The sequence below is a fragment of the Dendropsophus ebraccatus genome, chromosome 6 (genome assembly GCF_027789765.1).
Source record: "Dendropsophus ebraccatus isolate aDenEbr1 chromosome 6, aDenEbr1.pat, whole genome shotgun sequence".
NCBI classification, from domain to species: Eukaryota; Metazoa; Chordata; class Amphibia; order Anura; family Hylidae; genus Dendropsophus; species Dendropsophus ebraccatus.
Window position 1 is genome coordinate 108294801 of NC_091459.1, and position 17187 is coordinate 108311987.

General features: G+C 43.4%; 1 protein-coding gene across 1 annotated transcript; it reads left to right on the plus strand.

The window, feature by feature from the left end:
- Positions 1-1133: 1133 nt before the first annotated feature.
- TM4SF20 (transmembrane 4 L six family member 20) lies at positions 1134-14342 on the plus strand (the record flags this gene model as incomplete). Its single annotated transcript, XM_069974247.1, has 4 exons — positions 1134-1379; positions 7818-7883; positions 9686-9837; positions 13916-14342. Coding segments are annotated over 4 exons (780 nt in total), but the record flags the coding sequence as incomplete, so codon positions are not given.
- Between the last annotated feature and the right edge of the window lie 2845 nt (positions 14343-17187).

Sequence of the window (17187 nt, forward strand, 5' to 3'; positions counted from 1 at the left end):
AGTAACTCTTGATATGTCATCACTCATGATCCAAAGCGTCCAACGGTATCCAGTTAAAATAATCTACAAAACTTTATTCAGGTGCGTAGAAAGAAAGTATCAACAATGATATATAGAAATCCTACCAGCGGACATTTCTTTCTCCCAGCAGCAGATGTCAGGCTTTACTACTTGTAGCTCTCTGATCACTGGATGATTTGCTTCTTCATAGATACAGTGATCCGGTATTCATGGGGATCACGTCCTACCAAATAAAACCATGGCTGAATATAATTATTATTTTTTTAAATCCAGGTAACCTCTTTAACCTTACAATCTACTTCTCGTGTACTCCTCTTTTCTTATGACTCCATACAAACACATCAGGTGCTGTCTGTCATGTACAGCTGACACCCGCTGCTAAAGACCAACATCAGTGATCAAAACTGACAGCGGCATAAACAGTAGTGCTGTGCATCGTTGGTAGTTTAGGGGATGAAACATCCCCCTGTGATCAGTTCTCCATGGCTGCCATGACTGATCTGCTCATACTTTCTGCCATCCCACAGGCTGTACCAGCAGGACAATGGTAAATGGATTTAATGCATTTCAATAGTAATGCATTGAATTGAATAAGCATATATATGAAACACCCCCGAAAAAAAAAAATTTCAGTTTTTCTGCACATTTCATGATAAAATGAAAGGTGTTATTAGAAAGTACAGTTGGTCCCACAGAACACAAGCCCTCATATGGCTCTGTATATGGTAAAATAAAAGCATTATGGCTATAGGCTTATTTGTTTAGGGACCACAAACCCTTAGTTATCGTATACAGTAGGAGATAAAGGTGCGAAGATTACTACATAAAGATCAGTCAGATATGGGGCAGAACTAGCTTGGATATGATCATTCAGTTTTGTTTATGGGGGGGGGGGGCAGGAAGTACAAGAACTAAGCTAAACTAGTTACATAACAAGGTTAAATCCACGATAAGAATCTAATACCATAAACCAATATAACACAATTTTATAGCTTAATTGAGAGTCTTGAAGAATTATTCCTTATTTAGTTCCTCCTCTATGTGGACTCTAGCCCTCTTAACACCCTTTATGCATTTGATCAATTTGTTACTCTGGTAAACGTTAACTGTTGTTTTTAAGAGGCGTTGATCCCATTGAGTCTCCAGCATTAGTAGTTACTTCGCTCTCCACCAAAATTACTTGCACAGAAAAGTGGTCGTCCTGCAATGGTTTCTTTCTGCTGGTGCTGGCTGTGTTGGCGATCGCATTTAACTTAACTCCTCTAGTTGCTGACTATGTAGAAGAAGGGCGGCCATTCTATAGTCCAATTTCATGTTATGAGTGGTGGCTTCCAGGACTGGTTGGCGGAGGCTTACTTGTGAGTATCACTTAGAAGCGTGAATCTATGTGAGTAAATGTGGCTTTACGCAACCAAATCTAAGCACGGTAGCATCTGCGTGACGCGTATATAGTCTCATGTTTCTGGAGAAAAGCTCTTACTCATAGATTAAAGGAGAAGTTTGACATGTTAAAAGTTTTGATTGTTGAAGACGATCAGTATAACCAGTCAACTCCATTATATGTCTATGGGGCTGCCTGAATGGGGATGATTGACGGCGGGGGAGTGCAGCATCTCTTTTGGCGCTTATTCCCACTCTTTCTCTTGATGAAGGACCTTCACTCTTCAAAACTGACACGTCCTTGTGACTTGTCCAAAGCTTTTTATTATGACAGTACTCTGGTACTTAAGGGGTGCTGTAGAGGAAAAAAATGTTTTTAAATCCTTTGGTGTCAGAAAGTAAAAGAGATTTGAAACTTTTAAATTATTGGGGGTAAAAGAAGTTTTGAGCAGCTCTGATTGAATGTGCCCCGATGTACCAGCAGGCAAATCATAGAGTATCAGGCTGGCTTCACACACTTTTCCCCCAGAGACGTGATGTCATCACAACCCGGGCGGAAAATGACTTCCGGCGGGGGTCCCAAGGCCGGTGCCACCGCTCCTCGTAGGCACAGAGAGAAGTAAGTTGTTACTTGAAATCAGTGTATCAGCGATACGCAGCAAATACGCAGCAAATACGCAGCAGATTAGATCTAAATAACTGAACACAGCATCTAATCTAAACCATCAAATCTGCTGCGTATTTGTTGCGTATCTGCTGCGTATATGGTGTGTGGGTTTGTACCCTAAAACAGGAAAAGACTCCCAGCATTCTAAGATTTCCTTGTCTGTTTAAAACCCCTTAACGACGCATGATGGGTATACCTGTCATGCGGCCGTTAAGGGGAAGCAGAGCCCTCCCGTGAGCCCTCTCTGTAGCCCGCGGTCCCCGGTTGCTATGTGCAGCCAGGGACCGCAGGTCTTAGCCGCCGCGGCTGATCGCCACGGCCGGCTAATTAACTATTCAAATGCAGCTGTCAAAGCTGACAGCTGCATTTGAATAGTGGTGGTGGCCCCTCTCCCTGGTGTCTAGTGGGGGATCTCCCCCCGCGATGCGATCGCGGAGCTGAGATCCGTTGTAATCAGCCAGCCGGGGCTCAGTGTCGGAATGATGCTGATCCCAGCTCGGCAATCTATGTAGATGGTCTGCAGCAGACCATTATAATAGAGCACCGATCTGATGGATCATTGAGAGATCAATGAGAGATCAGTGCCGTGTATATAGGAGTCCCCCTGAGGGCTTCTAATTACTGTATATAAAAAAAGAATTAAGTGTTTTTATTAATAAATAACCCCCTCCCCTAATAAAAGTCCAGATCACCCCCTTTTCCCATTTTATAAATAAAAATAAATAAACAAACATGTGTGGTATCGCTGCGTGCGTAATCGCCCGAAATATTAATTTATTTAATTCTTGATCCCTCATGGTAAACGGCGTAAGCGCAAAAAGATTCCAAAGAGCAAAATTGCGCATTTTTGGTCGCATCAAATCCAGAAAAATTGTAATAAAAAGCGATCAAAAAGTTGCATATGCACAATCAAGGTACCAATAGAAAGAACACATCATGGCGCAAAAAATTACACCTCACACAGCCCCATAGACCAAAGGATAAAAGCACTATAAGCCTGGGAATAGAGTGATTTTAAGGAACGTTTATTTTCTGTAAAAGGTTTTATTTTTTTACAGGCCATCAATTAATATAAAAGTTATACAAGTTGCATATCGTTTTAATCGTACCGCCTTGAGGAACCTATATAACAGTTTTTCCATAGGACACACGGCGTAAAAATGAACCCCTCCCAAAGAAAAAGAATTGCGTTTTTTTTTCAATTTCACTGCGCATATAATTTTATTCTGGTTTCGCAGCATATTGTATGCAAAAATTCAGCCTATCATTGCAAAGTACAATTAGTGACGCAAAAAATAAGGGCTCATGTGGGTCCATAGATGTAAAAATGCAACTGCTATGGCCTTATATGCACAAGGAGGAAAAAACTAAAACGCAAAACGAAAATTAGCCTGGTCCTTAAGGGGTTAAACATTCTAAAGACATGTAAGGAAAGAGGGGGAGATTCATCAAACATGGTGTAAAGCAAAACTGGCTCAGTTGCCCCTAGCAACCAATCAGATTCCACCTTTTATTCCTTGCAGACTCTTTGGAAAATGAAAGGTGGAATCTGATTGGTTGCTAGGGGCAACTGAGCCAGTTTCACTGTACACCACGTTTAATAAATCTCCCCCAAATGTTTTTAAATCTCATTAAAGAGAATGTACCACTAGGTACGTCCTCTTTAAACTGACACAGGGATAGAACGGCGCTGTAATGGGGACGGTTCCCTCGTACGGCGACATTCTTTCCCTGTGTCAGGTTAAAGAGGACGTACCTAGTTGTACATTCTCTTTAATGGTACTTTTACACGGTGCGATAATTCGCCCGATCGCATGATTAACGATTTTGAATGAACAATGTTTTTTTTATAACGATCAGCGTTTAGACGGAACGATACATCGTACGGAAAATTCGCTATGCGATCGTTTAAGCCTATCTCACACATAGGTGAAATCGCTGAAAGAATGTTTACACGGAACGATCTGCGAATTTTTGGCGAACGATCAACGATGATTTGAGAACATGTTGAAAGATCAAAATGAACGATTTTTTGCTCGTTGTTTGATCGTTCGATCAATCGTCCCGTGTAAAAGGACCATAAGTCTCAATTAACTTTCCAGCAGCAAATTGTCAGAAAGATTTGCTCTGTCAAATAAATGAGCTCACAGAGGACTGCCCCGACTGTTTTTACATATGAATGCAATATATTTGATTACATTGTTATTTTATTAATCTATATAGCACCAACATACTTTGCAGCAGTGTACAGAGATTTTCATTACTCACAAACTTGGGCTAGGGCCACATGGCAATTCCCAGTCACACAACCAGGAACCCCCGTGTTACACTACCTGGTCGCATAAACCCACCTTTTATTCAAGTGATTGGGATTGTGTTGCAACCAACAAGTGGCCGTGAACGTGACACCATAGTTGCAAAAAAAAATCTGTCCTTGGAATTGTCATGCAGCCTTAGGGCTCTATTCCAACCGACGATTATCGTTCGCATAATCGTTAACGATTAACGATCTCAAACGACCGCTATTGCAAAAGACCTGAAAACGTTCACTCATTTCCATGGAACGATAATCGTTACTTATGATCGTATTTGCGATAGTTTTTTCTTCACTATTTCTTTGCTATTGTGTTCGTATCTACTGCGAACGACCAAACGACGTCTTATTCAATGCGAACGATTTGCGAACGAGCAACGATAAAAATAGGTCCAGTTCTTATAAACCGATCAATGATTTCTCGTTCGGTCGTTAATCATTAACTGCGTTTCATCTGAACGATTATCGTTTAGATTCGAACGATTTAACGATAATCTGAACGATAATCATCCGGTGGAATAGGGCCCTTAGCCTTAAAAGGGTACTCCAGAGGAAAAAAAATTAAAAAAATTCAAAACAACTGGTGCCAGAAAGTTATATAGATTTGGAAATTGCTTTCATATAAAACGTTTTCTAGTATTTACCAGCTGCTGTATGCCCTGCAGGAAGTGGTGTATTGTATTCTTTCCAGTGTGACACAGTGCTCTCTGCTGCCACCTCTGTCCATTGCAGGAACTGTCCAGAGCAGCAGCAAATACCCATACGAAATCTCACAGTTAATGACATAGACAGAGGTAGCAGCAGAGAGCAGTGTGTCAGACTGGATAAAATGCTTTTAAAGCATTGTTCTGTTACATTAATAGTTTTTCAACATTGTTATGACACTTAAAGGGGTACTATAAAGAAAAAAATATTTTCAAATCAACTGGTGTCAGAAAGTTATATAGATTTTTTAAATTACTTTTATTAAAAATAAAAAAGGCAACTCAGGCCTTCCAGTACTTATCAGCTGCCAAATACCCTGCAGGAAGTGGTGTATGGGGGTATGCTACTGCTCTGGACAGCTCCTGACACTAACGGAGGTGGCAGCAGAGAACACCTGTCAGACTGGAGAGAATACACCACTTCCTGCAGGACATACAGCAGCTGATAAGTACTGGAAGACTTTAGTTTTTTAAATAGAAGTAATTTACAAATCTGTGTCACTTTCTGCCACCAGTTGATTTCTCCTTTTCTCTGGAGTACCCCTTTAAATAGATTGTTTAGGTCCTTTAAGGCAGTGCTTCTCAATTCCAATCCTCAGGCCCCAACAGGTCAGGATTTGAGGATATCCCATACACCGGTGATAAGACCTGATGCACTGAGTATAATTATATCACCTGTGAAATACTAAGGAAATCCTCAAAACATGACCTGTTGGTGAGGCCTGACGACTGGCATTGAGAAGCACTGCTTTAAGGTGCATTCACTTTTTTTGTATATATTTTAAAATACAGTATGTTATAATTAGAGATGAACGAATCGCTCATCTAAACGAAGCAAAGTGCTTTGTTTGATCAGTGCTCCGCTCATCATGCTGCCGGCCTTTCAGTGCTATTCCGCTCCCTGACACTCCACCCGGGGTGCCGGAAAAGCTGGATGCAAACTGTATAGAATAATGGGAATAATCGATTACGAATGTCCAAAAAATTTACCATCTGCTTTTACAATATTTGCCTTTTTTTTACCTGTTCACACATTGTTTTATTTTCACTCAAAATTACGGCCATATTTTGGTATTATTCTACTTTGTGTGACCCTAGTCTTGACATAGCAGCTTTCATTCACAAACAGTGCCACTCTTGTCTTCAGTGTGTGTGTGTGGTATTGCAGCTCAGTTCCATTGAAGTGAATGGCTCATACTTGTATTACTCAAACACAGATTCAGCGCTGTTTTTAGAAGAAAACTGAAGCCTTGAAAAAAAAAATGGTCTCATATGATTTGGGGTTAAATTTAAATAGGTCTTTTGAATAACTTCACCGCCTTTAACCCCTTAGCGACCCATGACGTATCTGATACGTCATGGTGCCGCTCGGGGTGTTCAGAGCGGGGTCCCGCCGGGACCCCGCTCTGAACGGCACCGATCCCGGCTGCAATCTGCAGCCGGGCAGTGCCTCTATTAGCCGGCGCGGGTCCCGTTGCCGCGCCGGCTAATTAAGCCCTTCAATGCAGCTGTCAAACCTGACAGCTGCATTGAAATGCTTTCCTCCGTGCATCCCTGGTGTCTAGTGGCACGGATCTCCCCCCCGCGATGCGATCGCGGGGGGGAGATCCGTTCTTCTGCCCGTGCCGGGCCTCAGCGTCGGAATGACGCTGATCCCGGCTCGGCAATAGATTGCTGTGGCCTGCAGTAGGCCATAGCAATCTATGACCGATCTAATGGATCTTTGCTGTGTATATACACAGCATTGATCTCTATGAGAGATCAGTGCTATGTATATACAAGCCCCCCAGGGGGTTTATAGTGTATGTAAAAAAAAAAAAAAGTAAAAAAGTGTTTTTATTAATAAAAAATCCCCTCCCCTAATAAAAGTCCAAATCACCCCCCTTTTCCCATTTTATAAATATAAATTAATAAATTAATAAATAAATAAACATATTTAGTATCGCCGCGCGCGTAATCGCCCTAACTATTAATTAATCACATTCCTGATCTCACACGGTAAACGGCGTAAGCGCAAAAAAATCCCAAAGTGCAAAATTGCGCATTTTTGGTCGCATCAAATCCAGAAAAAATGTAATAAAAAGCGATCAAAAAGTCGTATATGCGCAATCAAGGTACCGATAGAAAGAACACATCATGGCGCAAAAACTGACACCTCACACAGCCCCATAGACCAAAGGATAAAAGCGCTATAAGCCTGGAAATGGAGCGATTTTAAGTGACATATATTTGTTAACAATGGTTTGAATTTTTTACAGGCCATCAGATACAATATAAGTTATACATGTTATATATCGTTGTAATCGTAACGACTTGAGGAATATGCATAACAAGTCAGTTTTACCATAGGGCGAACGGCGTAAATGCAAAACTCCCCGAAATCAAAACAAATTCGTTTTTTTTTTCAATTTGACAGCGCAAATGATTTTTTTCCGGTTTCACAACATATTTTATGGAAAAATTATGCCAGTCATTGCAAAGTACAATTGGTTTCGCAAAAAATAAGCACTCATATAAGTCTCTAGGTGAAAAAATGCAAGCGCTATGGACTTTTAAACATAAAATGGAAAAAGCAAAAGCGCAAAAACGAAAATTGGCTTTGACCTTAAGGGGTTAAGCTTTTAAAAAAAAAAAAAAAAAAATCTGTCATGAACCCCCCCATACATGTGTATTGTTCACCTTCTGTACACTGCTATCACGTATTATCTACTTTTGTCATCCTCTCTTATAGGTTTTACCAGCTGTATCAATGATCCTGGCAGCAAGGAAGAAAGGAAGCTGTAATAACAGGATTGGGGTAAGTGCATATTAATTCTCAATTTTCAATTTATTAAATCTAAGAAATTATTTATCAAATTAAATGTTCTTTTAATGCTGACAAAAAATAAAAAATGATGTATCTACCTGCCATGATCCCCCATCAGTGCCCTGTCCTCGCCTCTCCACACTTCTGATCTCCTTCTTGGCACAAGGAAGTGCCGCACAACCAATCACTGCCTGAGGCTAGTCACTGCTGTGGCCAAGAATTGGTTAAGTGGGAATGTCCATGTGTAGAGACCAAGATCAGGAGCTACCATGACTGCATTAGGCTTCAGTCACACAGTCATATAACAACTATTGTTATTACTGTTAAAGAATAGTGGTGGATTGGTAAAGGTCTGAGGTTGTGGGGTCTGACCACTGGAACCCTACTGATCACAAGAGGGGATAACTGGCTGATCAGTGGGAATCCAACTGCTGGGACTCCCTTCGATCACAAGAACTGAGGTGACTGGTGGGGGTATGACCACTAGGACTGCTACCATTCAGCTTGTTATCCTCTACCTGGTCTAACTAGCTGATCCTGCGGTCAGACCACTGGAACCCCCACCATTTAAGAAAAAGAAAGTGATCAGTGGCAGTAGAAGCGATCAGACCCCACTGAACCAAGGTGATATGTGGGGGTCCCAGCAGACAGACCCCATCAACTAGCATACTATGGTCTATCCACCAAATTGATTGTAGTCTTCTGGAAACAGGATTCTGAGGAAGAAAATGTGAACAAAACAAATATTATATGTACCTCTCCCTGGAACAGCATAGACTCATTTGGCAACTTCTGGGAACTGGCTGATCAGGGACCGACTGCAGTTCAGTAGCAGTCCCAGCAGTCCCACTCCCACTGCTCAGCTAGTATGCTATTTCTTTGTTTACATTTTTCTTCTTCAGGATTACTACTAAAAGCCCTAATAAAATAATAATAAGGAGTGAGCAATCGTTCACTTGTCGGCTCATTATTACCTTTCAAGAAGATTAAAAATCACTGGCTTGGGGTACGCTGGCATCGTAGAGAGAAAATAATAAAGAAGCTATGCTTACCTCTCCATGCTCCCCCAGTGTCCTCCAGCCTTATGTCCGGGTCCCTTGCTGCCTGCAGCTGTCAGCAGGGATTTCGGTTCTGTCTCAGTCAGTGATTGGCTGAGCGGGCTGTCGCTTTAGAAACCCGGGGACCCAGCAGAAGGAGACAGGCGGAGTGTTAAGAGGTAATTATAACTTCTTTATTATTTCCTATATACTGATGCCCTTTAAAGCAAGGGCTGCACAGACATCGCTAACGATGGCCGCACAATTATCGAGCCATGTAATGAACTCTGAAGGTGAGCACCGATCTAGCAGATTGGCTTTCGCTTACCTCGTGCATGAGGACTGAAGACAGTAATAAGTGGAAAAAAACCCAAAACATAACACTAGAGAGAAAAAAAACACATTATTGAACTAACCAATTAACAATGCAGCAAAGAAAAAAATATATAGATCAGTTTAAGAAAAAAGACAATAAACAAAATAAACATTATTCTTACCTCTTCTTGGTTCAGCCATGTCTTACTACCACAGGGTTTCCTGGGCAAAAGCAGGCAATGTTCCAGATTTTGGTGCCCAATCCCTATAGAGGATATATATGTACCACCTGTTACATACAGTACTCAGCTTCATGCAAACTGCGTAGAGTCATGGACTGTAGCTAGTGCTGAAGATTGTGGCACCAAGATAATAGATGTAACGTATACCATTAGGTCATTTCTGTGAAGAAGCCCTGAACTCCATCTCTTTGCTCCACAGATGCTGTCCTCCTCTCTGCTGTGTGTTGTTAGCATTATAGGATCTGTTTACTGCACCATAATATCCATCTACGCTCTCGGTAAAGGACCCCTGATCTGTGAGAAGGGAAGCAATACTTTGGATCATTGTGATTTCACATTGGGTAACCTCAGGTAATTTGCATGCAGATTTCTGTAAGATTACTGTAAAGTCTATGGGGGAGATTTATTAACAATTTAAGCCATTATTTTGGCATAGAAAAGTCACAAAATTTTGAGCAGCCGCTTAGCTGCTCAAAATTTTGCAACTTTTCCCAGACATAGACTGATCATGCCTACTTCAGTTTATGCTGAAAGTAGGCATGATTTATCATGTGTGACTAAAATAGTTGCACATGTGTCGCAAACTAACTCCACACTAGAGGTGGTGTATTTCACCACCTATAATGTGGAGCCGGTATTTTCCGTGGGTCAGGTGCAGTGCACCCGGTCTATGGAGTGTAAAGGGTTAAGTAGTGATGCAGCAGCATCACTACTAACTCTCTGGGGCTGTACAGTAAGGAGGGGTGCACACCACCCGGCTCCTAATTAAGCCGGAATTCCCTGCCCTACAGGGTTTTCCACCCAGAAGCAGAAAGCAGTCTGCTTCTGAGCAGGAAATTTGAAATCCCGGCACAGAAGTTACAGTCTGGCTCCCAGGGGCTTAACCCCCTGTGGACCAGACTGTTCTGGCACTGCACCTGCACCAGCAAGAAAGGGGGTTAAGTGCCCCCTTCCTTGCTGGGGCAGATGCAGTGCGATCTCCATGGGGGGGGAGGGGGGTTATCTGCTGCTGCTTCCTCCATTGTTGCAAGCTGTCCCGGAATGTCCCGATAAGCTTACCGGAACATCCCGGAACAACTAGCATCAATGGAGGGAGCAGCAGCAGGTAACCCCCATCATCACCCCCCCCGCCCTCTCCAAAGTGCACTGCATCTGCCCCAGCAAGGAAGGGGGGCAGGTGCAGTGCCACAACAGTCTGGTCCCCAGGGGGTTAAGTCCCTGGGAGCCAGACTTTAACTCCCATGCTGAAGGTCACCCAGCTTTCCCAGGATCCTCTAAGGGTTAACCTTACAGGATGCTGGAAAAGCTGGGTGACCTCCAGCATGGGAGTTACAGTCTGGCTCCCAGGGACTTAACCCCTTACTTGTTGTTTGTTTTTGCTTGTGTTTTTTTCTTTTTCAGATACCAGCAAGCAGAGGATTACGTCGGATTCGTTTGGACTACGTGGATGACCAGCGGACTTTAATGTACAATAAAATGGTCAATGAGGGCTGTGGGGGTGTTTTTATTTGAATAAAAAAAAATTTCTAGGTGTGTTGTGTTTTCTATCAATTTTAATTTACAGACTTAGTAGTGGAAGCTGTCTGATAGACGGAATCCATTACTAAGTCAGGGCTTAGTGTTAGCCGGTATAAAATGGCTAACACTAACCCCCTCATTATTACCCCAGTATCCAATGCCACCAGGGGTACTGGGAAGAGCCTGGTGCCAGTAGCCCCGCAGCGTCAGAATTGGCGCTCCTGGACTGGGCGGCAGCAGGCTGGTATTCATTTAGAAAAAAGAAACGCATAGGATTCCGCCTCCTTTCCATAACCAGCTGGGTTAAAAACCAATCAACAGCAGCCTGGTAACATCAGGGTGGGAAGAGCCATTGGTTTAGGCCCTCCAGCCTAAATATTACCAGCCTGCTGCCACTCAGTCCAGGAGCGCAAATTTTGACACTCCGGGACCACTGGCACCCGACTCTTCCCAGTACCCCTGGTGGCATTGGGTACTGGGGTAATAATGGGGGGGGGTTAGTGTTAGCCATTTTATACCGGCTAGCACTAAGCCCTGACTTAGTAATGGATTCCGTCTATCAGACAGCTTCCACTACTAAGCCTGTAAATAATGAAAGAAAACAGAATACACCTAGAAATTTTTTTAAATTCAAATAAAAACACCCCTCCCCCCACACCACTCGTTGACCATTTTATTGAACAGTAAAGTCCGCTGGTCATCGATCTAGTCCAAACGAATCCGATGTAATCCTCTGCATACCGGTATCTGGAAAAGAAAGGGAGAAGAAAATGCTCATTACCCAGGAGGAGAACCAGGGCCAAAGAGACGATTTAGAGACAATTCTGAGACTATTTAGAGACAATTCTGAGCCAAACAAATCAGCACCACAGAAAATAGACCAGGCTTATCTCTGATAGTAAATTGCACTTTAAAGGGGTGCTCCAGCGTGGGGGCACTTTTTTGGGGGGACCCGGGAGGAGGTGGCTGAAACCTCCCCGGTTCCAGTGGCGGGTCCTGTATCACGGCGCTCCGGTGCCCGGTTCCCGGTTCCCGGCCGCTTCCGGGTGTCGTGACGCCGCCCGAGACGCTACGTCTTAGGGCCGCTCAGCCACTCATTGAAGGAGACGGGATCTGAGCGGACTTCAATCGGGGAGGTAAGTGGACGTCTTTTATTTCAGCCACCTCCTCCCTGGTCCCCCCCAAAAAGTGCCCCCACGCTGGAGCACCCCTTTAAATAGACCAGTCTTTTCATGCCAAAGCAGAAATAGACCACATCTTGTTGATAAATCTCCCCCTATGGACGCAGGGGTGTAGCTGTAAGTTATGCAGAGGTGGAAGTAGCACACTACTTGCTCGTGGTATCTAAGGGGTCCAAGCCCACTCTACCATGTAAGAAAATACCAATATCAAGATACTGCTTTAAAGGGGTTATCCAGCGCTACAAAAACATGGCCACTTTCCCCCTACTGTTGTCTCCAGATTGGGTGGGGTTTTGAAACTCAGTTCCATGGAAGTAAATGGAGCTTAATTGCAAACTGCACCTGAACTGGAGACAACAGTAGGGGGAAAGTGGCCATGTTTTTTTTAGTGCTGGATAACCCCTTTAACATTGGATTGCTTGATCAATATACTGCGTTACACTTCTTCTATATTGCGGTGTATAGTCCTTTAACTGTTTTATCTATTGCACCTTGCCAGGGGAGGGCTACCATAACATCCCTAGGCATCCAGTTGCATTGCAGGAGTACAATTTGATGACAGAGCAAGCCTACTTTTATGAATTACATTGATCAATTTAAAGGGGCACTCTAGAGGAAAAAAAAATGTTTTTGAACAAACTGTTGCCAGAATTTGTATACAGATTTGTAAATTACTTCTATTAAAAAAAAACTCAAGTCTTCCGGTACTTATCATGTGCTGTATATCCTGCAGGAAGTGGTGTATTATTTCCAGTCTGACACAGTGCTCTCTGCTGCCACCTCTGTCCATGTCAGGAACTGTCCAGAGCAGTGACAAATCCCCATAGAAAACTTCTGCTGTGGACAGTTCCTGTCAAGGACAGAGGTGGCAGCAGAGAGAGCCATGTAGAGACTAGAAAGAATACACCTCTTTCTGCAGGACATACAGCATCTGATAAGTACTAGAACACTTGAGATTTTAAAATAGAAGTCATTTACAAATCTGTATAACTTTCTGACTCCAGTTGGTCTGTAAACATTTTTTTTCTTCATAGTACCCCTTTTTTATGATCCACCCTATGTCAGGCTGTACTAGCAGGTGTGTCAGGATAGCCACAGAGGCTTATAGAATGGTCTGCCATGACAACTGATTGGCATGGGTACCAATTGGACCCCTGAACCACCCATGACACATTATAACTTTATAGATGCCAAAATTGCTATTGATTGCAGCATCTAAACGTCACCGCTCTCGGACAGCTGGCGGATGTCATTTTTGGCCAGCTTCCTGGTACATCACGGTTGTAGCTTCTGCTGCGGCAATGTCCTACTGCCCTGCTAATGGGTTTCCCACATAGCCAGTCCGTGACTACAGCATAGTCCCTACCCAGTCACTGATTGGATGAGCAGGCAGTCCATCAGCGGGGTACGTGACATTGCAGCTGCAGGAGGCCGCTGTCTGTCAGTGATTGGTGAGGCAGTGCTGCAGGGGCACAGGGATGGATAAGCATACTTTATTTATTATGTTTTCACACCACCACCCTGGCCTGTGATTTTTTTTTTCATTTATTTAATTTATTTATTTAATTTATTTTTTAAATATGTCTGTAGGCAGTATGTGAAGTCCTGATCCATCTTGTAAACCCAAGACAAAAATGAGCTGTGAATAATGAAGTTTTTTTCTCTGATAAGATATATTACAAAGTTTTTTGTTCTACTCACTTATGTATTGTCTCACTTTTCTTCAATAGTAACTTTCAGTACCTGACATTTGACCTCGCCTGGTTTCTGAATGATTCCTGCCTACCTACTCCACTACCTGATGACAACGTGACTACCGTCTTTCAGGGTTCATTGCCAGATTTTGTTCTGGATTTTGAAATTAATGAGCACACTCAAAAGATCATTCACATCACAGTGTTTGCAGGTTTGGCCATTGTGGGGCTGCTAGAGGCCATAGTGTCCCTTAGTCAGATCGTAGCAGGTCTATTTGGTTTTATTTGTGGAACCTCCAAACGCAACTCAAATGGTAGTTTTAACTATGGCTACAACCGCCATGGTGATTAGAACAGAAATAATAACTTTCATTTCTAGAAAATGAGCTTTTCTGCTACTATGATTATGTGTGTAAAATGTACTCGGTGGAAATTAAGAAAAATAAAAAGATTTTTAACCATTTGTGTATTTGTTTTTTGTTTTTTTTTATGGATCAGTTTGCGTTCATTTCCATGAAAACTAAGATGCCTATGTTCACATCACATGTATCCAGTATGTTGGAGATCACTATTTACTACAGTCCATTAAACTTGATTGGCCCACTCCCAGTGCACCACAATATTCATCAGACTACCTTTTCGACTCTGATGTACTGTAAAAACAAGACATCTAGTCCCGCTGTTTAATGAACAGCAAGAAGCCTTAGTGACAGCAGCATACTGTACATGTACAGCTACAGAGATAAAGCTGGTTGGCTGCAGTGAGGTCAGAACATCAGTAGCAGAGTAAGAAGAGCACTTCATCAGGAGAAGTAACCAGAGGGTCCTCTTGGACTGCAGCATCAGAGCTCGACTGGAGGAGGTGAGTATGCAATATTTTACTATTTGATAACCCTAAGAAATGACAGGTTGTTTTACAATTAAAAGGGGTACTCCGGGCAAAGATATAAAACCAGCGAGGTCATTGGGTGGTGGAAACATAATAATATAATGATACTTACCTCTTTCTAGTGCTGCTGCAGCACCACCGCTCGCTGGCATCCTCCGAGCTTCTCGGATTAGTTGGCTGTAGTCAGTGTTGATAGTTCTTGTGATATGATGACACAGGAAACCAGGGGAAACAGGAGACCGTATGGTGAAATGAATGGTGGCACTGCAGCTGTGGGGGCAATGGGATGGGTAAGTATCACTTCATTAATATGTTCCCTCCACCCCCTGCCCTCCCTGTTTTTTTGTTTTTTTTTACCTGGGTACATCTCTCAACATCCTTTGCCAACATTTAACATGACGGGTCCATCTAGTGGCAACTAGGCTGTTGGAACACATTACCCTCAGTTATTCAACCTGCATATAGTGACAGATCTCTAGTTTTAAGAACTCAGCATTACATTATTGGGAGGTCCTCATTGTGGAAATATTTTTTTTTCACCAGCCCAAGCAATATAGCAACAATTTTAGAACATTAAATACCCCTTTAAGGTGTTGTGGCCCTTTGGCGAGTGTCACATCCTGTTTTATTGTTTACAAGGCACAGCTGTGAACTTTTAGTAGTGCTTGTACCTGGTATTACAGCTCCCAGCAGCTCAGTCCCTTTTATCTATTGGGCTTTGCAGTATTACCAGTCACTAGAAAATGTCCAGAGCTGTGCCTGGTTATCACTGAAGGGGACATGGTAATCAGTGAAGCACCGCAGCCCTTTCAGTCAACTGGTGGGGGTGCCAAGAGTCTGACCCCCACCAATCCTATATAAAGGCCATCCCTTTCAAAGTCCCAGCTAACCCCTTTAAGCCTTATTGTTATACATATTGACCAATAATAACCCAGTATTACCTATTGTACATTATTATTGGTCGATACACCCAACAGCCTGCTCCCCATTGCCCAGCCTTATGTTATAGACCTTTCTAAATATCTCTAAGGCTATGTTCACACTACGTAAAACTACGGCAGTAGTTCTCGCCGCAGACGAACAGTAGTGTGAACATAGCCTAAATCTGTATCTCTTCCTTGGTTATTTATGCCTCCTACACTTTCCTTTCAAGCAGTCACAAGCGGACAGCAAGCTTCCTGCATTGGAGATACAGTTAATATGCAATCCTGTTGCAACCATGCCATCTAGTGGCATCTCACTATAATTACAATTGTGTCTATTGTGGTCTTACCTACAGTATGTGTCTATATAAGCTTCCTGTTATTATAGCACCACCAAGTAGGGAAAATTATGTTAATTACCATGTATCACCATTAGTCTGTACATTTTTCTTTAACTCCTGCCTGCCAGGGCAAATTATTTTCAACCTCACCTTTTGATATGCATGACTTTTTCTATAGTTGATGTAGCCACAAGCAGTGTCAGACTGGGGTACTTTGGGCCCACCAGGGAATTTAATTCTAGGGGCCCACCTTACATATACCAGACATAACCAGTGTCAAACCTTTCATATTACTATAGTGACTCTGCACAGAGAAACCAGAGAGCAGCACTACAGGGCACAGAGACTGGTAAGTATACTTTCTTTATTATCTTAACGCACCCCACTGCCTGTCTGTCATTTGTTGGTTTCACAAGACTTCTCCTTGAGGGTACAAACTCACTGGGCGGATCCGCAGCGAGTTTCTAGCTGCTAATTCGCAGCAAGACTCACTGCGGATCCCTGCCCTGTACCCCCTATGGGCAGACAAACTCGCAGCAGGATGCACATCCCACTGCGAGTTTGTCCACAGCCCGCCCCGTTAACACCCCGGCCGCCGGAGCCTATACATCACCGGGTCCCCGCTCCAGCTTGCTTTGGGGCTCCCGGTGTCTTCACGTTCCGCTCAGCCAATCAGTACACTGCGGCGGGGCAGCGCACTGATTGGCTGAGCGGGACCTGCCGGGAACCCCTGAAGCAAGCCGGAGCAGGGACCAGGTGACGTATGGGCTCCGGTGGCCGGGGGATTAACTGGACGGGCTGCGGACAAACTCGCAGCAGGAATTTGTCTGCCCATGGGGGTATGGGTCAGGGATCCTTAGCAAATTCGCAGCGAAAAACTCGCTACGGATCCGCCCAGTGAGTTTGTACCCTTAGGGTGCCTTTACACAGGACAAATCGCAGCAGAAATCTTGCAGCGAGTTTTGCATCGAGATCTGCTACGATGTAGGGCCTGGCAGGTCCCTGTGAATACATACTTGCAACTGTCTTTCAGACCGCTGCGAGTATGTAAATCATCCGCTCCTTAACCCCTTAATTGGCTCCCGCTGTATACATTACCTGTCTTAAATCCTTGCTGCACGGGGTCCCGGCTTCCTTCTTTCCCGTCCAACCAAT